This window comes from Thamnophis sirtalis, unplaced genomic scaffold (genome assembly GCF_051295495.1).
Source record: "Thamnophis sirtalis isolate CommonGarterSnake01/CBP01778 unplaced genomic scaffold, rThaSir2_p1.2 scaffold_12, whole genome shotgun sequence".
NCBI classification, from domain to species: domain Eukaryota; kingdom Metazoa; phylum Chordata; class Lepidosauria; order Squamata; family Natricidae; genus Thamnophis; species Thamnophis sirtalis.
Genome location: NW_028261392.1, coordinates 25,625,811 through 25,647,720, shown reverse-complemented (window position 1 = coordinate 25,647,720; position 21,910 = coordinate 25,625,811). Strand labels below are relative to the sequence as shown.

The following is a 21,910-nucleotide window of genomic DNA, read 5'->3' as shown; positions in this document are numbered from 1 at the left end:
TCGCTAAGCAGTGCAGTCATTCGGTGAGTCTTTTTATGGCTGACCTGACTTTATGACCATTTTTACCATGGACAATAAACAAATCAACAGCAATAGCAATAGCAGTTAGACTTATATACCGCTTCATAGGGCTTTCAGCCCTCTCTAAGCGGTTTACAGAGTCAGCATATTGCCCCCAACAACAATCTGGGTCCTCATTTTACCCACCTCGGAAGGATGGAAGGCTGAGTCAACCCTGAGCCGGTGAGATTTGAACAGCCAAACTGCAGAACTGCAGTCAGCTGAAGTAGCCTGCAGTACTGCATTTAACCACTGCGGCCACCTCACATAGTTGTTAAGCAAATCCAGCTTCCCCAGTTGGCTTTGCTTCTAAGAAACTGCCTGGGAAGATTGCAATTCATGATCACATGACTTCAATCCACTGCAACCATCATAAACCCAAACAAATCGCCAAGTGCCCAAATTGTAATCACATGACTGTGGGGTGTGTGTACAACAGTGACGTGCGGTGAGGTTTATGGCTGGTGAGGCAGTCCTCTCCCCTGACACCCCACTGACTAAAGCACTTTCTTTCGCCCGCCTGAGCTCGCAGCAGCCCACCTGAGCTCTGCTGCGAGCACAAGCAGGTGAAAGAAAGTCACTTTCTTTAGCCCGCCTGAGCTCGGGGCAGCCCACCTGAGCTCTGCTGCGAGCACAGGAGGGCGAAAGAAAGTGCTTTAGTCAGTGGGGTGTCGCAGGAGAGGAGAGAATTACTGAGCATTGCATTTATTAAGGAAAAAAGAAAAAAAGGAAATTTGAAGGAAAAGAGGGAGCGTGGGGTGGGGGTGGGGGCATCAGAAACGGAGAAAGAGAGGAGGAAGAGTGAGCGTGACGCTGCAGCTTTAAACAGAATGACAGAGTTGAAGCCTCTAAAAAATGCGCCCTCTACTATGAGGCAGGAGAACTGCGTGCCTCAACTACCTCGGGATTTTTTAAGCTTTTAACCCTCGCTTAACTCTGCTCAAGTGCCTAAAAAGTTAGACTAGATGAGGCATGCAGTTCTCCTGCCACATAGTAGAGGGCGCTTTTTTAGAGGCTTTTTTAAACAGACAGTCATTCACGGTGTGGAAACAGCTAGCACTCGCCTTTTCCTGTTTACATTGTTTTTCCTTTTCATGATTGACAGTAATGAGGCTGTGCCTCCCCTGCCTCCCCTGACTGCATGTCACTGGTGTACAAGGTTGTAAGCTCAAGCACCAGTCGTAAGTCATCTTTTCTGAGAATAGAGAAATGGTCCTAAGTTGAGAACTATCTGTAAAATTATATTACTGTAACAAAATTAATCATATGGGAGTAAAAAAAGCGGTTCCACCACAAAACCGCGGTAGACAAAAGTGCGCTCGATGAAAGCGCGTATGTGACGTCATCACAGCGCGACGAAAACATCGCGCTGTGATCGGTAAATGTAAAATTAAAGCGAAAACCTTACCCTAACCCCCCCCAAACCTAACCCTAAACCTAACCCTAAACCTAACCCTTAACCTAACCTTAAACCTAACCCTAAACCTAACCCTTAACCTAACGCTAAACCTAACACTAACCCTTAACCTAACGCTAAACGTACTTAACGTAACCCTAAACCTAACCCTAACCCTTAACCTAACCCTAACCCTAAACCTAACCCTTACCTTTATGTGAATCGGCTTGCTTTAATTTTATTTTTATTTCAATTTTTATTTTTTTTCGTCGCGCTGTGATGACGTCACATACGCGCTTTCGCCGAGCGCACTTTTGTTGACCGCGGTTTTGACGGGTCACGAAAAAAGCAGGACATCTGATTAAATGTCTGTACTTACACAGTGCAACAGCCATTAGGACAGCAGGAACGCCAAATGCCAGAGGATAACATTGTTGTTTGTCATGAACTCCACATTCCACTCCTGTACAAAAAAAAATAAGTGGGAGGCATAAGTTGTGGTTTTTCTGCAACAGTGGCCGTAAATTACATGTTATATGTGAACAAACGTTTATATATGGGAGTCCCATTTGGAAATATAGGCAGCTTGTAATAATTCATTGACTTCTTAGGGCATATCTGTAGCACATTCTTCAACTGTTCTACTGTCCTATGTCAGGCTTTCTTGATACTAAGCTATTCTAAGAAAATCCTCTCTATATAGAAAATATATTTAGTCTGTACGGTGGACTTTGGACTGTTCCCCTCCTGCTGTGTCTTCCCACCCTGGGGAAAATAATTCCATATTCATTTGTTTCTTCTCGGCAGATCTACCTGGAGAGATAGCGATAGAGATGATGGAGATAGAGGCAGAGACATAGATATATGCACACATATACAGTACACACACACACACACACACAGAGCTTTTATAGCAAGGACATTTGTATTCTGACTTATATAAACCAATTTAATTGTTGTTATTAATAATGTTCCCACTATTACTAAAGTCTGTGGCTTGGATTCCAAACAGGATTGTTATATAAATCACATTCTTACAATATAAATCAAATTCTTATAACAAATCAAATTCTTACAGTATAAATCAAATTCTTACAGTATAAATCAAATTCTTACAGTATAAATCAAATTCTTACAGTATAAATCAAATTCTTACAGTATAAATCAAATTCTTACAGTATAAATCAAATTATTATATAAATCAAATTATTATATAAATCAAATTATTATATAAATCAGAAAGGACATTTGACCTGTGTCAGAAACAATAGGGAAAGAAAATGGCTATTTATGTTTCACTTGCTGGGATTTCAGAATAACAGAATTGGAAGGGACCTTGGAGATCTTCTAGTCCACCCCTCTGCTCAAGTAGGAGACCTATACCACTTCAGACAAATAGTTGTCCAATCTCCTTCTAAAAATCTCCAGTGTTAGAGCCCCCACAACTTCTGGAGGCAAGTTGTTCTACTGATCAATTGTTTTCACTTCAGGAAATTTGTTAATCTAGGTTGCTTCACTTCTTGATTAATTTCCACCCATTGCTTCTTGTCCTGCCCTCTTCTTTGTGTCGGCTCCTCAGATATTGGAAAATTGCTATCATATTACCTCTAATCTTCTAGTCTTCTCTTAATTAAACTAGACAAACCCAATGCTTACAAAAGTTCTTCATATGTTTTAGCCTACAGTCCCCCAATCATCTAGAGACTCTAGAGTCTCAACATCTTTTTAAAAAATGGCAACCAAAACTGGATTAAATATTCCAAGTGTGATCTTACCATGGCTTTATAAAATGGCTCATATTTAAGTGGTTGTTCATAAAACTCCAAGGTTCTTCTTGCAGTTACTACTATTGAGCCAGGTTCCATCTACCTATGCATTTGGGTTTTTTTGCCTAAATGCAGAACTTTACTTTTCTCGCCATTGAATTTCATTTTGTTAGATAGGGCCCAGTGTTCAAGTCTGTAAAGATCCTTCTGTATCTTGAGTCTATCTTCTGGAGTATTGGCTATTCCGGTCAGCTTGCTGTTGTCTGCAAATTTGATGAGTTCCCTTCTATCCCCTCATCTAAACCATTGATGAAGATATTGAGGAGTACTGAGCCTAAGACAGAGCCTTGGGGTAACCCCTGCACACTTCACTCCATGTAGATGCAGTTCTAATAAGGCTTGCATATTAAATGCAATTTGTCTGCCAGTTACAAATCCATCCTGTAGTGATGTTGTCTAACCCACATTTTTGTATCTTGTTAAGTAGTAAGTTATAGTCTACTTTATCAAATGCCTTATTGAAGTCCAAATAAATGGTATCTATAGCATTTCACTGGTCCACTAATTTTGTCACTGTCTACTAATTTTGTCACTTCAAGAGTAGATAACAAAAGATTAAAACAATCACAGGTTGCTTGTAATTAGAAGCATACTGGTTTAATCACAAGCACAGACCAAAACAGACCCCTCATAAATGGCTACCCTTATATTTGTGTGTTTAGCAAACCCATGCTTATATCAAGACAAATTTATCAATCTGATGTAAAAAAAATTACCTCTAAGTAGTGGGGTGATGATAGTAGAAAGAAGGCTTCCAGCATTAATAGAAAGATAAAATATAGAGAAGAACCTGCTTCTTTGTTTTTCCTGAAATACAAAAAAGAACCCCATTATCAATTAGTATTTGACATTCTTCTAATATAAAAGTGTAGGGTGTCTATAAATAAATATGTTTTGCAAAATCATTTATCATATTGCTTTTAAAGGTTTCATAAAATAATGTTTACAGGTAGTCCTTATAACTATTCATTTAGCAATGTTCAAAGTTACAAAGGCCCTAAAAAATGACTTATGATTGGTACTTGCACTTATGACTGTAGCAGCAGTTTCGCAGTCACATGACCAACATTTTAATGCTTGGCAACTGGCATGTATTTTCATTGGTTGCAGTGTCCTGGAGTCATACGATAGTCATTTGAGACCTTCTCACTGCTTCTGACAAGCAAAATCAGTGGGGAAAGTGGATTTGCTTAATGACTGTTTGATTCACTTAACTGCAATGATTCACTGCTTTTCTTGGCAATGGAAATTCTGATCTTGAATTGTCATGTCAAGGACGACTACCTGCATTTTTTTAATCTACACGGAAATAAGTTAAATAGCAGACGATTACTGGGACTCCAATGACTACATTTGTTCCTCAGGAAAAAGTTGCTAAGTATAAGTTTGGCTAAGGAAATCTCAGCCAAACTGTAGCTGTGGCAAAGATACTGTACAGTACTGGAAAAATATAAGCTACATGGTGAAGCAGGAGAGAAAAAAGGCAAAGAACGAGCTTTTCAGGTATTCTAGACAGAAGTTGATATGAAATCTGAAATATTATGAAGATCTGCTATACTTCCATTGAATCTTGTTGCATATTGTAAATAGAATGTCAGAAATCTCCATAGTGCCACGCACACATACAATTCAAATGAAATCCATGTGTAGCCCCATTTCTTGATCCTCTATTTGCTTCCTTATGGTCCAATATGGCAACAATACTGTCATACAACCAAGAATTAAACCAAAGCATGATAGTTTACAATATTTGTAAGTAATGAAATAAAATTGATACCTGGTCTTCTTCAAACTGATCTCCCCCAAAGGCTGCAACACATGGTTTGATCCCACCAGTTCCCAGAGCAATAAGGACCAAACCGATCATAGAGAAGGCTCTGCAACAACAGATTAACCATAATAGGTGAGTCATGTAAAAAGCACCCTGGTCTTTTCGCATGTATTTTTCTATCTATATTTTACTTTGAACATTGAGATATACTTGCTAATGGGCTACATGCAAACAGTTGAGGCATATAATAGAATCTCTGAAAATCCCAAAGGGATCACAGCACAAAATATATCTAGCCGCCCTGAAGGTGACCCACTGTGAAAATAGGATTTGGAAAACTGGAATTAAAAAATACATTACAAAACAAATACATGTTGGTTAATATCCTATCCAAAGCATATTTTAATATGGTATAGATTTAAGCTGAGCTTACCATCATAATGGTGATAATTGCAATACATTTCAGATCCAAATTATATGTACATGACGCATAAACTCAAAACCAACCATGACAACAATAAATACTAAGATGAGCTCATTAAACTGAAGCCCGCCAGCATATAAAGAAAGAAAACCCCTGACCTGGGAACATCTGCATGGGAAATATGCATCCGTAGGAAATTAATGAAGACATAAATAAGAGTATAGATCAAGAATGAAAACTGACATGCACACTACTATGCTAGACAAAAGTTAAAAGGAATGCAATATTACAAAAGTATTTCTGGATATAGAGAATTTTCTGGAAATAATCTGTAAACATGCAAAATGTTCATCCAAAACTCTTCCTTGTTGTTTCTGTGAACCATTTAGTTTTCCTGTCCCCTGTACACATTGATTACTATTATAAAGTATATTTTTGAAAGATTAATTTTATAATGGACAAGCATCTAATCTAGCCATTAGTATTGGGCAGAGAGAGGATTATTTCCTATGTAGTAATGTTGAAGGGCAAGGATAGGATAGGATAGGATAGGATAACAGAGTTGTAAGGGACCTTGGAGGTCTTCTAGTCCAACCCCCTGCCTAGGCAGCAAACCTTACACCACTTCAGACAAATGGTTACCCAACATCTTTTTAAAAACTTCCAGGGTTGGAGCATTTACAACTTCTGGAGGCAAGTTGTTCCACTGATTAATTGTTCTAACTGTCAGGAAATTTCTCCTTAGTTCTAAGTTGCTTCTCTCCTTGATTAGTTTCCACCCATTGCTTCTTGTTCTACCTTCAGGTGCATTGGAGAATAGCTTGACTCCCTCTTCTATCTCAGTCCCTGAGATATTGGAACACTGCTATCATGTCTCCCCTAGTCCTTCTTTTCATTAAACTAGACATACAACCATTCTTCATATGTTTTAGCCTCCGGTCTCATAATCATCTTTGTTGCTGTTCTCTAAAAAATTAGCTTGTATCTAACAATTAATCTTTAACAACGTGCTATAAAATTGGTAATTTTCTTTGAAAATGGAGGGTGCAAGCTGACAAAGTTTACATTTTGAAAAACCAAACTCTTGCAAATGGTTTTCACAGCACAATCAAAAGACAGTAATAGAAGCACTTTGTCCACAAAAGCAGATCTGCAATTTGTTGCTATATCAGAAATACGCTCCTTGGACTTTGCCACATGACAGGGTCATAGGATGATAGAAAGGGAGGAACCAAGGCTACAATAATTAAGCTAACAGTAAACAGATTTGTGGTACACTGAATGCCTAATAGGTCCCAATATGTGTTCATGTAGAAGATAAAGATAAGTGCAACTTACATGGGAATGTTAATGTCATCTGGAACACCATCGTGATTTCCATCCATCAAGTCATTTATGGAACTTATCGACAAGACAGCTTGCCCAACTGTGTACACAATGGACAAGGAAATAATGGTCCTGTAATGAAGGGCGCAGACAGAAGATGCATTTTTAATGATGTCTCTCTCACTCTTTTTTAAATACAACATTGGTTCACTCAGTTTAATAGTGTGGAATAATAAAAAAGAGCATACTCAATTGCACATATGTAAATATTACTGAATGCTATTCCGTATTTGATAGTTTTTCTATTAGGGTTGTCAGTATTAGCAGCTCCTTAGGAGGAAATGTCAAATATGGATAATGGAGTGAAAAAAATAGTAAAAAGGTAAGACTGTCAAACAGAATATATCTCCTGGGGACTTTAGGGACATGATTATATAATTTTCTTGGCAATAATATATGGTTTGCTATTGTCTTTCAAATTAAATTCTAAGTGTAGAAAAATGAGCAAAAAAAAATCAATTGAAACTGGGTGCCTTTGAAATTAATCCTGTTTGCAGAGTGTATTCACACACAGAAACACACACTTTCACATACACAGTATCTGTTTATGCACACCCATTACTGTATTAAATTTTCATATAAATGTGGCTTAAACCTCATGTATTAATATACGCAATGAAGAAGCCTTCTGAAAAACCTTATTTTCTGTTTTCTAGGTACAGTATATCTGCTGTACTCAACAATCTTCTGTACAAATAATTTTAGGAATGTTAAACAGCAAGTCCACTTTTAAGAAAGTATTATCATGTACAACTGGTGTTTAAAATAATTATCTAGAAGTCAAAAGTCTTTACTATATTTGTTTTGTATGTAATTTATAAATTTACAATAAAACACTTTATTAAAGTAGAAAACATCAAATTTACATAGCATGAGATCATTTGTTCATTTATTGTGTATCTTTGCATGTTTGATTAGATTCTAAATTGACAAGTTCAGTTGTGCTTTTTGAGAAAAAAATATCTGTTCTTCCTCCATCAATGAATGTATATATTTCCTGTTAGTAACCACAGTGGAAAATAGATACGGGAAATCTACTGAGTTTTTCATTGTTACAGTAATAAAGATATAAAATATCATATCTGTAATCTCTGATTTCCCATGAAACTAGTATTCCCAGAACAACAGTGGGGAATAACTTCCAGGTGATACCCTGATAGGAAACAGAAACAAACAGCGAATGGCAACATTAAATCAAAGCATCTCTTTAATTGATGTGATTAACCTACTTGATACTCATAATAATTAACAAGGTCTTACATGTAAATTACCTCTGACATAATTTTGTAATTTTCTTTAATAAAACTTTTCTCTGACCAGGATAGCTTAGCTGAATTTTTTAACTAAAATGAAGTGTGAGCTGGAATTTAAGATTTGTGGCAATATAAAAATGTTGCATGTTTCCTAGGCATTGCAATCTTTTTCTTCCACCTTGGGCACAGATTGTCATAGAAAAATCTGTTTATGTGGTGTCTACATTGACACTGACTTGATCAATCAATGGCTTTTGTAGAAGCAAAAAGTGATAGGTATTCCACCAGCAGTGCACCTGGATTAGGGCAGCAGTTTCTGCTATTTGAAGGGAAAAATATGAGGGTATGTATATAGGGACTATTATACCTGTCTGCAACCTTTTGAAATACCTGCTTTTTCTTGTGTTTATGCAACTGCCTTCTGAAGTGGCAGTGCAATTCTGGGACCAATTGTGTTTGACTTAAGAGACAGCCAGAAGTGTGCACTGTATATGGTGGAAGTCAACTTTCCCCTTAGAAGCCAGAAAACTACAAAGACATAATCTTTTAAAGAGGAAAATTATATTATTCACTGGATAGGTAAAGGTAAAGGTTCCCCTCACACATACATACTACTCGTTCCTGACTCTAGGGGGCAGTGTTCATCTCCATTTCAAAGCTGAAGAGCCAGCGCTGTCCGAAGACATCTCCATGGTCATGTGGCCAGCATGACTAGATGCCGAAGGTGCACAGAACACTGTTACCTTCCCACCAAAGGTGGTTCCTATTTTTTCTACTTGCATTTTTACATGCTTTCGAACTGCTAGGTTGGCAGAAGCTGTGACAAGTAACGGGAGCTCACTCCATTACTAGGTATTCAAACCGGTGAACTGCCGACCTTTCTGATCAACAAGCTCAGCATCTTAGCCACTGAGCCACTGTGTCTGTCGCTTATTCACTGGATAGGAATTGAAAAATTAAGTATTAAATTAAAGGTGTGTAAACAAGGGCCTACAAGCCATGGATGTGCCTCCCCCCCATTTCTCAAAATACTGAATTATAATTTTAATATGACAGAAGCAGAATGTATGTATGTGTGTGTGTGTGTTTTCGTAGATTTTCATGAGTGTAGGTATGCTGGTCTTGTTGTATTCAGGTCTTTTCCCGTGTAAGATTGAGATTGTCTTGGCAACGTTTCAGTGAGGTCCCACTCGCCATCTTCAGGCTGGTGTTTTCGACTTTGTGACTTTGTGCTTCTGCGAGTAATCTCAATCTTACATGGAAAAAGACCCGAATACAAGACCAGCATATAGTACACCGAGCACACATTATGCCTGAAAGAAAATATGCATTTCTCTACTTAAGTCAAGCTTCTTAGCTTTCATACAGGATCCTGGATTATATATTGATTGATTAACGAAATCTGCAGTAATTTGATCCAATTCTGAATTAAGGAAATAAATCCCACTTTCAAATGCCCCAGGGAAAAAAATTGAATCTCCTAAGTATGCTTTCCCACTGATATACACTCACTTGAACTTTCCCAGCCAGGAGTCAGCTACGAGTGCTCCAAGGATAGGCGTTAGATAGCAGAGAGCAACAAATGTGTGGTAAATAGCAGTAGACAGATTATCATCCCAGTGGAGAAAAAACTTGAAATAGAGGACAAGCACAGCTATAAAATAGAAGAAAATAATAAGATGAGTTAATGGGAAAATCAGTGAGCAAGTGCATCAATAGCAATTCCAACTTAGAATATAAATTTTTGAAAATCACCTCGCATTCCATAGTAGGAGAATCTTTCACAGAATTCATTGATGACTATGAAGAAAATACTAAGTGGGTAGCCAAAGCAGCCAGCCTTAGATAAGACAAAAACAATAACAAAATTAACAGCAATGTTTATAAAACTATATAACTGTTTTACTACGTTTACTAATATGCTTCAAGGAAAAATAGTTCCGAAACTACACAATATTTATAAACTGCTCCCTCTCTGAGTACATTTGGCCTAGACATAGCAAAGATTCAGGAGCCACTGGGTAGCATCGCACTGTAACTGTACTATAAATTAAAATGGAGGGGTTGAAGAAAATAGAAATGAGTGGATAATGTTTCATCATTATTGGAATATACTGTATGCGGATGTCCAGCCTCTGACAGGATAGCTAAGCACTACAAACAAATTCATTAGATAAATTCACTAACACCATTAAACCCCCTAATAAATCCTAGTTCATCTATTGGCTACATATTATGATTAGAGAATATAATTTTTGCTAGATTTAATTGAAATTCAAACATGTAGTTTAACTATAGACTAACGATAATAAGTTAATCAGAAAAAGATTTGTAACACTTTAATGTAATATCTCTCTTTTACTTTTCAAATTACTAATAAAACAAGTCAATACATATACTACAAAATCCCCATTCCTTCCTGATAAGCGGGACTCAGGAGCAGAGAATAGAACAGAGAACTGGTGGGGCCAGTCAGAGGTGGCATTTAATGGTTCTCCGAACTACTCAAAATTTCCTCTACTGGTTCTCCAGAACTGGTCAGAACCTGCTGAATACCATATCTGCTGTAAAGGCTACATTCAAAGAGATTAGGCTAACATAACTTTATAGGCAAAGACCAAAATCAGCCCTGAATTTTGCATTAGAAGCTATCAGAGATCATAGAGAGCAAATGTGTTCTTAGAAAAATGAAGAAAAAGAGTAGTGGTCCGCTAAGAACAAAGCTTCCATATTTTCAGCATGGAGACTTACCCTATGTTTTCCTTTACCTTCCTCTGTGTGGAAAACAAAAAGGAAAAATATTAGTCAGTACAGTGCAACGGTACAATCATTTCTTACTGAGAGGATGCAATTTTAGCTATATTTTTGTATTACTGGCATTACACCAGCAATATTTAAAGTTGATCCTCTATTACATATCTATAAAATATAAATTTAAATAGGAATACTGTAACGTGAAAGATCTATGGAAAAACTGAAAGATAATCATACTTTAGTTACATTTCCAAACTGCAGATTTGAAAAAAAGCCTACTCTTAGATTAGAAGATGCAGATTTCTTTATTTATATTAAAGGTAAAGGTTCCCCTCACACATGTGCTAGTCATTCCCGAGGGGCTGGTGCTCATCTCTATTTCAAAGCCGAAGAGCCAGCGCTGTCCAAAGACATCTCCATGGTCATGTGGCCGGCATGACTAAATGCTGACGGTGCACGGAATGCTGTTACCTTCCCACCAAATGTGCTTCCTATTTTTCTACTTGCATTTTTACAGGCTTCCGAACTGCTAGGTTGGCAGAAACAGGGACAAGTAACGGGAGCTCACTCCGTTATGTGGCGCTAGGGATTTCTTATATTAGCCCTTCTCAATTACCACCTGTTATAGATAAACAATTATACAATATAATAGGGGAACACCAATTTAGTGAAGACCTCTGCTTGCAGATGTTCCAGCACATCTCTGGCTACCACGAGCTTTGTTTTCCTGGAGGACTAATGCCTGCATAATTCTAAAGCAACTATTAATCTTGGTCCATGTAACATCTCTCATGCTCAATTGTATTAACTGAATTTAAAGTATGATTGTTGTGATGTATGACCTCTCCCCTAATGTGTTTCTGAGACGAGATTAAAAGTGAGATATTGTAATAAGACCTGTTCTAGCAAGCGAAACAAATTGAGCAACCTTAATGAGCCTTACATCTTAGGACATATCTGAATCCATGCAATATTATAGCAGCGATTATGACATGCTCATTCTTAGTTAAGAATTCATATAATTCTACAAATGTATTTAATCCTGCGGGAACAAATGGTGTGATTCTTATCTGTGTTGAATATTCTCTATCAATGTCACTTTAAGTATAGATCCTCTCTAGAACTGGGACTATGGAAGATGCAAACTTGTTATCTACATTATGGAACAGACAAAAAGAGCACCAATATTGAGTCACAGTCATTGTTTTGCTTCTTTCACTGAATTCTCTAGAAGTCTGAACAGTGCCAGACCCAAGAAATTATCACATTATATATCACTTCAGAATGTTTAAAAGTTGGGATTTTTAATGCACGTCAGCATTTCTTAAGCACCTTTGCCCTCTGCTTCACTATCTTGAAGATAAAACCTAAGTACAAGAAGGTTCTGTACTTTAGAACACTGATTTGTGGGGTAAGCATATCTACAGTTATTACAGGCCTATTTGTGGTTATGCTAATAGCAAAGTTCACAATGCATGAAAAAACTGATAGTGCTGTTAGCTACTGTTAAGCATCACACTCCTGCATTATGCTCCAAACACAAGAAATCATTATCAGAAGCCTGTAGAGTCTGTACAGTCTGTAGAGGCACCCATTGCAAAAGATTTGCTAAAATCAGCTTTCATTCATTTTTGGCTTCTGCTGGGTGAGGTCATCCAGTGGTTTGGAGTGAAGCATCATCAATGTACTACTGATGCCCGGCTTTATATCTCCATCTCAGGCTACCTGAACTACCCTGTAGATATCATGTGGCAGTGCTTGGAAGCTGTAGGGATCAGAATGGGGTACAGTGGGCTTTAACCCATGCAAGACTGAATGGCTCTGGGTATCTGGGACCTTTGGTGACAAGGTTCTCCCCTCTTTGGTTCTGGATAGGATGGTTCTGACCCAGACAAACCCAGTGTGTAATTTGGGAGTCTTTCTGGACTCATGGCTCCTTTTGGGAGAGCATTTTGGGCAGCCATTGCTAGGAAGGCCTTTGAACACTTTCAGGGTGTGCACAAGTTGCACCATTCCTGTACCAGAGACTTTACTCATGGTCAGTCACATCCTTGTAATCTCGTTTTGATTACTGCAATGCATTCTACCTGGGACTGCCCTTGAAAAGGATTCAGAAACTTTAATTTGTGCAAAATGCATCTGTATGGGTAGTAAATGGTGTCAAATATTTGTCACATGTAATACCATTATTACATGAGATGCACTTGTTGCCTGTGTATTTCCTGGTGCAATTCAAGGTGTTGGTTTGTCACCTTTAAAGCCTTTCATGACTTAGGATCCTAATACTTAATGACCATCTTTTCCTAGTGGTTTCTACTCATCCAGTTCTATCAGGCAGGTCGGACATGAGAAGAGTCCCATCAGCCAAGGAATTTCGACTGGCAGAGAATAGAATATGTGCCTTCTCTTCTAGCCCATCCTCTACAGCATTTTGTTTCAGAGTTGAGGATGACTTAACCCTGTAGGCCTTTCAAAAGGCTTTGAAGACTTTGCTTTGTCCCTGGGCATGGATGTGAAGGACTCTGTTTCCTGACTATATTGACATACATGATGGCATTTTTTCCTCTGCTGCCATATATAATTTCACTTGCTTGAGATGGGCAGCTATAGAAATTGAATAAAATAAAAAAATACCGTTCTGTGCATCCTTCAGCACATGAAAAGGTCAACTTTTGCAAGCCACTGTCAATGGTCAAACACAATGGTGATTACCATATGGTAAAGAGACAAAAACTTTTTGTTATCTATAATTTTAAACCAGCTCATCCTCCTTTCCAATAAAAACTAGAAATACAAAACCATCTAGTATTTTTCAAAAAGGGGAAAGAAGATACTGTTCAGGTGAATGCTTATCTCCAACTTTATTATAATTTTCAAGCTTTTTCTTTGATCTGATTGCTTCTTTTGTTCTGATAAATGGAAGTATTAATATCTGAAGGTACAGTACATGATTCGTAAAGTATGATGCTCTCAACTGGTGCCATAAATTTGAAATCAATTTACTTGTAAAGGGAATAATTTCAGCACAAATGGGAACAACAACGAGCTGACAAATTAAAAACAGTAAGTTCTGAATGATGAATTCTTACTGGGCACCAGAACTGAAAACATTATGAAGTAGCCATAAGGTGGTTCAAAAATAGTAACAATCTTGAACCCATAATCAAAGTTCTACACCCTTTGTATACACATCAACTTAACATTAGGGATGTGTACAAAATGGCAACGTTTATTATTATTATTATTATTATTATTATTATTATTATTATATTCAATCATAAGCTCTCAACTACAGTATCCTCTTGACTTTTGGGACTCTTCTTTACATATGCCCTTATTTCTAATCAATCAATCTCTATCTATCTATCTATCTATCTATCTATCTATCTATCTATCTATCTATCTATCTATCTATCGCTATCTCTGTCTGTCTGTCTGTCTGTCTGTCTGTCCCTAGATAGATATATAGATAGACAGACAGACAAAAGAGATCTCCTCTCAGGCAGAGTTCTCAACTGGCATCTGTACAAGGGACAGTTATATGCCTTGTGTCATGTACCAAGATAGACTACCTAACCATTTGCTTTCTGCTGCAGAGGAGAAGGCTTTGTCCTTGAAAAGACTGCAGGTGAAAATGAGCAAGAAGACGTATGCCTGTGTCTGAAAAGAGGGGAGGTGTCTAGTCAGCCTCTGATAAAAAAAAAATACCATACAATTATTTTTTATTTTAACATTATGTGTGTTTAAGTTATTTACGTGTTTTCTGTAAACTCAGCCCTTGCATATTTTATATGAATCTTTTTTGCAGTAAAGTTTGATTCTACTCATCCCTTGTGAGATTGGTCTACCTGCCCATTAGCACAAGAGGAGGACAGACCAATGTGCTTAGCCAAACACATCAGTGCTACAGAGCCAGAAGGTAGTGCTATAAAATTTATTTCCTTTCTGTTACTTATTTCCCTTTCATTTGCCAGTAAGTAATTCAATAGCAATAGCAATAGCAGTTAGACTTATATACCGCTTCATAGGGCTTTCAGCCCTCTCTAAGCAGTTTACAGAGTCAGCATATCGCCCCCAACAACAATCCAGGTCCTCATTTTACCCACCTCAGAAGGATGGAAGGCTGAGTCAACCCTGAGCCGGTGAGATTTGAACAGCCGAACTGCAGAATTCAGGATGAAGCTTTCTTCTCTCACATACAAGTAGTCCTCAACTTACCACCACAGCTGAGCCCAAATTTATTAAGCGAAACATTTAAGTGAATTTTGCTCCATTTTATAATCTTGCCATAGTTGTTAAGGGAATCACTGCAGTTGTTCAGTTAGTAACATGGTTGTTAAGTGAATCTGGCTTCTCCATTGAATTTGCTTGTCAGAAGGTCGCAAAAGGTGATCACCTGACCCCAGAACACTGCAACCATCATGCTTTTCAGCGCCATCATGGGTCGCATGCATGCACCCAGTCAGCCTTGCCTTACAGGAGAAGCGTGCCTACATGGCTGAAACTTACTTCTGATGATGTCAAAGAGCAGATTTACAAGTTGGCAAAGAAAGGCCCAACACCTTCCCAAATTGGTGTGATATTAAGGGACTCGCATGGGGTTGCCCAAGTTCATTTTGTGACTAGTAAAAACATTCTGAGGATTCTTAAATCCAAGGGACTTGCCCCTGATCTCCCAGAAGATCTTTACCACTTAATCAAGAAAGCAGTTGCTGTCCGCAAGCATCTTGAGAGGAATCGTAAGGATGAAGATGCCAAATTCTGACTTATTTTGATTGAGAACAGGCTGGCTCGTTACTACAAGACCAAGAGAGTACTCCCACCTAATTGGTAGTACAAATCATTCACGGCTTCTACTCTGGTTGCATAAAAATTCTTATTACGACCATGGGAATCTAAACCATCTTGTATTCGTGTTATGCCTACTTCAGAGTGATGTCATTGATTTCTTATTTAAAATTGGAAGGATAAGTTAACACGTTTACTATTTCAATAAAAGCTTCTGCAACCATCATAAACATGAGTCAGTTGTCAAGCGTCTGAATTTTGATCATGTGACTATGGGGATGCTGTAATGATCATAAGTATAAAAAAGGGTTATAAGTCACTTTTTCAGTGCCGTTGTAACCTAGGTCACTAAATGAACCATTGTAAGTTGAGGACTAGCTATAACGAGATCATAGAGGGAGGATGCTATATAAAAGAATTCCCCTGGAAAACAGGTGGTGGCAGGAGTAGTAACCACATTAAGGCAGGAGATAGTTCCAGAGGATTTTTGAGGAAGAGAATGTAATACCTCTCACTTTACACTTTTTTCACTGAATTTTAGGCAAATTAATTTAAGGAACCCAATATGTACATTAACTTACAAGCTGACATGTAAAAAACAGTGACACCCAGGGTAGATCTCTTTTCTATATAAGACTTGTAACCATAGCAGACTCCAAAAAATTTGGGACTTTTGATATAGTGATTGGTCTCCATTACGGTACACTGAACCTGACCTCATATCAATCAGGTGGATCAATCTTCAGTTACCAAATCCATTTTATAATGAGAAGGTACAGGGGAAGGAGAAAGAGGAAAGCATTACTCTCAGCATCCCTAGCTTTTTTAAGGATATTCAGATTCAGCTAGCTTTGTACAAATATGAATAAACAGCAAAGTTATAAAAATTAGCCAGTTTACCTAAGGGGTCATCAACCTTTTAGACCTCTAAATTCGTAATTTTAAATCCCGTGGACCACTAATATGAAATTTTTAAAAAGATAAATAGTATTTAGTGCAATATAAAAAAAGTAAATAATTCTTTGATTCTTGTTTCTTTCCTCCATCCACCTATACCATTTATCCCATACTGGTAGAATTCTGATTCTTCTTTTCCCTGGATTTCTTTAGTTAGTTTGCCCATTTCAGCACAATCCATAACCTTTCTTATTATTTCATCTTTGCTTCTTCGCTTGGAGTTAATTTGTTTTTTTATTTCTGGGCAAAGGCAATCCTTGCCGCCGTAATTATATGTAGTATTAAATACTGGATTTCTTTTTTGTATTTCGCAGGCATTACTCCTAATAAAAAAACTTCAAGTTTCCATTCTATTTTAACCCCCGTTATTGCCTCCAGCCAATTTTTGATCCTTTTCCAAAAAAAATTAGCCTCCTCACAGGTCCACCATAAATGGTAATATGTTCGGTGTATTGATTCACATTTCCAACATTTTGGGGAAGTGTTTGTTAAGATTTTAGCTAACCTTGTTGGTGCCAGGTGCCATCTGTAAAACATTTTGAATCAATGAAGGAATATAACAAAACTCAAAAATAATAGTTATGAGTAAAATAAGAGGGTTAAGAATGGTGAAATCCGAATGAAATACAACAGAAGGGGAAATAATATGAGGTGAGCGGTATCGAATAATAATTGCTATTAGAAAGAACAGGAAGCTCCTGTTCGTATTGTATTGTGTAAATGTGGTGTACATCTAAGTTTTGTGTGTGTGTGTGTATATATATATCCATACACATATACATATACACATATACACACATACATACATACACACACACACACACACACACACACACACACACACACACACATATATATATAAAATAATGTTTCTGGGGAACAACACATTTTTCTCACAGACCACCAGTGGTCCATAAACCACCAATTGGTGACCACTGATGCTTTAGTTTCTGGAACCTAGTGTTCCATTAGAACGCCTTTGGTGGCTTAGGGGGCATATGAAAATTATAACAAATTCACCTGAACAGCACCAATTTTCTAACACTAGACATTTGCTTCTTGATCATGGATTCCATTAAAGCAGGCTTTCTGGTTAGTTTGTGGCTAGGTACTCCTCAAACGCAGAACATTGGCTTAGGAAAGGCTAGGAGAGGCTGATTGCTTTCTCAGCGAACGTGATGTCAGTTTGGCACAGTTTTATCTTGACACTGTACAGGCTGTACACTGAAAATTTAAAGATAAGGTTTAAACATGCTCTGAGTGTCATTTAAAAGCCTGCCTAACAATTAGCTAACTTTGTTGCTGAAACACACCCCTTCCTACCTTCTATTATCTAGTTGCTTAGTAAGCGAGACCAAGAGAAAGGCATTTAAACTAATTGCACCAAGTCCTCTTATGAAACTCAGTTCAATAGTCCGGTCCTTACTGGGGAGCAATATCCATAAACAACACAAGCATTATTATACTGAAGCTTCTGGCAGCTTCAGGAAAAGTAGTGCTTATATAGGTGGTCCTCGATTTACAACAGCTCTCCTAGTGACAGTTCAAAGTTACAATGGCACTGAAAAAAAATGACCTATAACTGTTTTTCATGCTTATGACCATCGCAATATCTCTGTGGATATGTGATTTACATGAGGATGCTCAACAACTGACTCACATTTATGACGGTTGCAGTCTCAGTTGCAACTTTCTGACAAGCAAAATCAACAGGGAAGCCAGATTCCCTTAACAGTCACCTTTGTTGTTGTTGTTGCCATGTCTGACCCATCGCTACCCCATGGACAATGTTTCTCCAGGCCTTCCTGTCCTCTACCATCCTCTGGAGTCCATTTAAGCTCATGCCTACTGTTTTGGTTACTCCATTCAGCCCAGAGGTGGTATGCTGCTGGTTCGCACTGGTTTGGGCAAACTTGTAGTGGTGGCATGAGATTCTGCCCACCCACCCTGTCTGTGCATGCCCAGAGGTGCGTGCTCCCACTACCGAACCAGTAGTGAAGAGAATAGAATACCATTACTGATATAGCCACCTCCTTCTCTGTCGTCCCCTTCTTCTTTTGCCCTCAATCTTTCCCAGCATTACGCTCTTCTTCGGCGACCCCCTTAACCTTCAACAACCACCTTAATACTAATTGAACAACTGCTGTGATTCCCTTAACAAATGTGGCAGGAAAAGTCGTAAAATGGGGCAAAGGCTCCCTTAAATTTTGCCGTTTAGCAGCATACATTTTGGGCTCCAGCGTGGTCGTAAGTCGAGGACTCCCTGGTATAAATGGGATCTATCTGCTCCGCCAAGCAGCATCCCATTTAAGGAGCCACAGAGTCTTTTGGAGGCGAGTTCCTGGGTTCCAAGCGCAGCCCCAGAGCGCTTCACCTTTTGCAGTTTATCTCCTCAGAGTCCCCTTCCTCCTCCGACCAGGTCCCTCCCCTCCCTTGTCAGGCCCGAGGGTCAGGTGCCCCTCCGCTGACCAGGAGCGCGTGCCTCTCCCCAAAGGGCGGGAGAGGACCGCCTCGGAGTTTCGGCTGGCGACGGAGCGAGGAAACTGGCGCGCAGATTAAGCAGCGCCTCGCCGCCTCCAGTTTTTAGCCTCACGGCCCGGGTTGCGATGCGTCCCGCCCAGGGGAAAAAAAACAAACCGGGGTTCATTATTAATGAAGCCCCGGCTGACTGAACCTCGGGTAAGTGGGTCAAGCGAACTCAGCCGCGGGCGAGAAGAACCAACGCGGTTGGGGAAGCTCCGCGTGGAGAGCCAGGAGGGAAGTCGAAGCAGCAGCCCGCCTCGTCCAAACGCGCCCGTGCTTGGCGACAAGAGTTTCTCGACTCGGCAACGACGGCCGCCGACGGACCGGTATTGTTCTCCCCTCCGTCCCCTTCTCCACCGATGGCCAGCTCTTCGCTGCCGGCTGTTGCCCATAAACACTCCGGCCAATCCCGCCCCGCCCTTTGCGCTCCTCGAAACACCTGGGCGGCTGCGAGCGCTTTTGCGGTCTCGCTCCCTTTGCGCGGCGGGCTGGCGGGCGCCCCCGTTACTGTGCGGGGAGTCCAATTGAGCGCGCGTGGGGGGTGGGGGGAATTTAGAAGGAGCCACCTTTCCCCCCCCCTTTATTTGCGGGGAAGGAGACGTTTCTTAAGCAGGCGCTTTCCCCCTCTCCCCCCCCGCCCCAAATTGGCAACTGAACTTTCTGGTTTTTCTTTGAAGACGTTTCGCTTCTCATCCAAGAAGCTTCTTCAGAGCTTGAAGAAGCTTCTTGGGTGAGAAGAGAAACGTCTTCAAAGAAAAACCAGAAAGTCCGCCTGCCTCGTCTTGAGGGGGGAAAAAATCAAAACTAAAAAGCACCTTTGAGACAACCACGATTTGGATGACTGAGAATCTCCACAGACTTTTCTTAAGGTGGGATTTCCTTTTCCTTTTCGCCGCCCACGGTTGGCCCTATGCGCGCCTGCTTTACGGGGAATACAAGCCACCATACATACCCCCCTGTCTCCCGGGACCTCCTCTCCGGAGGGAGAGGGGTAACTTTGGGTTAAAACAGATCCGGTGAACCGTCAATAAATAAAATAAAATAAAACCCCCACAGTTTTTCTCCCTCAGAAGTAACTCTCTGTGGGGCTTCCCCGCGAAAGAAGCGGATAGAGCGCAGTTGCAGCCTAAGGGCGCAGAAGTGCTCCCAAGGCGCCTTAAACGCGAAGAGACGCCTCCCGACCCGGCGAAGTAACGGGGGTGGGGGAGAGAGAGACGCCTGAGCGAGGGAAGCAACCGGCAGGCTGCTCGTCGAGGCTGGGAGACTTGGCTCCTTTGGGAGCCCCGCGCGGTGACCCTCGGGTCCGGCCACTGCTGCGCCAACCCCTTTCCTTTCCCGTACGTACCCATTTGGGCCGCCCTTGGTGCTGCTCTCGGCGGTCCTACTTGGGGCAGATGCTGAGGTGGAAAGGGACGGAGGCGACGGAGGTCGGTTTCTTTAAAGCCTCTGCCTTGGCCGGACTCCAAGTCCTACCCCTACCTGGCCAAGCAAGCGGGGCAGGAGGTAGGCGGCGGGCAGGGAGGAACTGGGCCTCACGCCCTCACGCCCGAGAGCGAAAAACACCCCGAGAGGAAAGAGGCAAACCGCTTTCCTCCATCGCTCCGAGAGGAAATTTGTAGGGCAGGGAGTGGGAGGGAAAGGCCGACTCTCGACTTCCCCGCTCCTTAATTTGGCACATCGTTAATATGCAATCGATAAGCAAACCGCTGCTTTGATCCCTTGGCCCTCCTGTGCCTTTATATGTATCGCGTTTGGGACAGAAATCCAACAGGTGCAGCTTCTTGTCTCATTTGCTGCTCAAGAGGCACCTGTTGAATCCCAAGTCAAATGGTTGGATGGGAAGAGAATTGAAAGTATTTTAGGTGGGTTTTTAAAATGCTACCGACAAAGGGGTCAAAATTGAGCGGGGGAGAAGAAAGAACAGGAGATGATGATGAGGCAGGGAAGGGAAATAAGCTTGAAGGCAGCAAACAGAGACTTTAGGAAAAAATACAGAATGAGTAAGAGATATGTACAAACCATTTGATAGAAATAAAAAGGCAGTGGGATAAAGATACTTTGTTTTAACACTTTCAGTTTCTTGGCCTAAAAGCAAGGCAAGTTTTTTAAAAAAAGGCTGATGGGGGAGAAAAGCAGACTCTTGCATTCTGCTAATGTAGAAGCTCTTTTATTATTTAGTAAGCCATTTTAGTATTATAATTGTTTTTATGGATTGTTAATGTTTGAGGAAACTTAAATAACGGATGCATTAGTCAAAAAGGAGTAAATACCAAAAAAGTAAAATGTAGCAAACAACGTTCTAGAATCTAGGTAGTATCAAATTTTGTGTATGTTTTTGTGATTTATTTGTGTTTTGATGACATTTAATTCAAAGTAGCTGTAGACAAGAGCCGACCAAACTTGTTTCCCAACCGTGGTGTTTACATGGGTCTTTGTTTGAAATACTGCATCTCTGTGGTGCTTATGTGTACTCTGGCAGAGAGAAACTTCCTTTAAAAATGTATTCAATAAAACAAAGCAAATTTAACTCCTAACATCTAAGAATGTTTGTAAATGCTCTATTTTCTATCTATATGACTTTTCCTCATCCCTCTTCCAAGTTTCTTCCTCTTGCTTTCCAACAATAAAAATGACTTAACACCATTTTAACTCTCCATAAAAAAGCCCTTTAATTGGTGATTTATTTAGCATGTTACCAAAAACATACTTTAGATGTGATAGTAGAGTACAAGCCATTTTTAAAAATGTTCTTGTGCATTGTAACTTTCAAAT

General features: G+C 39.8%; 1 protein-coding gene and 1 pseudogene across 1 annotated transcript in view; one reads left to right on the top strand and one right to left on the bottom strand.

The window, feature by feature from the left end:
* Positions 1–20,605, bottom strand: part of SLC15A1 (solute carrier family 15 member 1) — a 42,598-nt gene extending 21,993 nt beyond the window's left edge. Inside the window, exons 1-8 of the mRNA XM_087726455.1 lie at positions 20,484–20,605; positions 10,868–10,890; positions 9,872–9,956; positions 9,629–9,770; positions 6,816–6,935; positions 5,060–5,159; positions 3,999–4,089; positions 1,836–1,919 (exon numbers count right to left, since the gene is read on the bottom strand). Coding sequence (XP_087582581.1) covers positions 1,836–1,919; positions 3,999–4,089; positions 5,060–5,159; positions 6,816–6,935; positions 9,629–9,770; positions 9,872–9,956; positions 10,868–10,890; positions 20,484–20,487 — 649 coding nt within the window. The 5' untranslated portion in view covers positions 20,488–20,605. The remainder of the gene's footprint in view (positions 1–1,835; positions 1,920–3,998; positions 4,090–5,059; positions 5,160–6,815; positions 6,936–9,628; positions 9,771–9,871; positions 9,957–10,867; positions 10,891–20,483) is intronic.
* LOC106552467 (small ribosomal subunit protein uS15 pseudogene) lies at positions 15,310–15,882 on the top strand (annotated as a pseudogene).
* Positions 20,606–21,910: the final 1,305 nt, after the last annotated feature.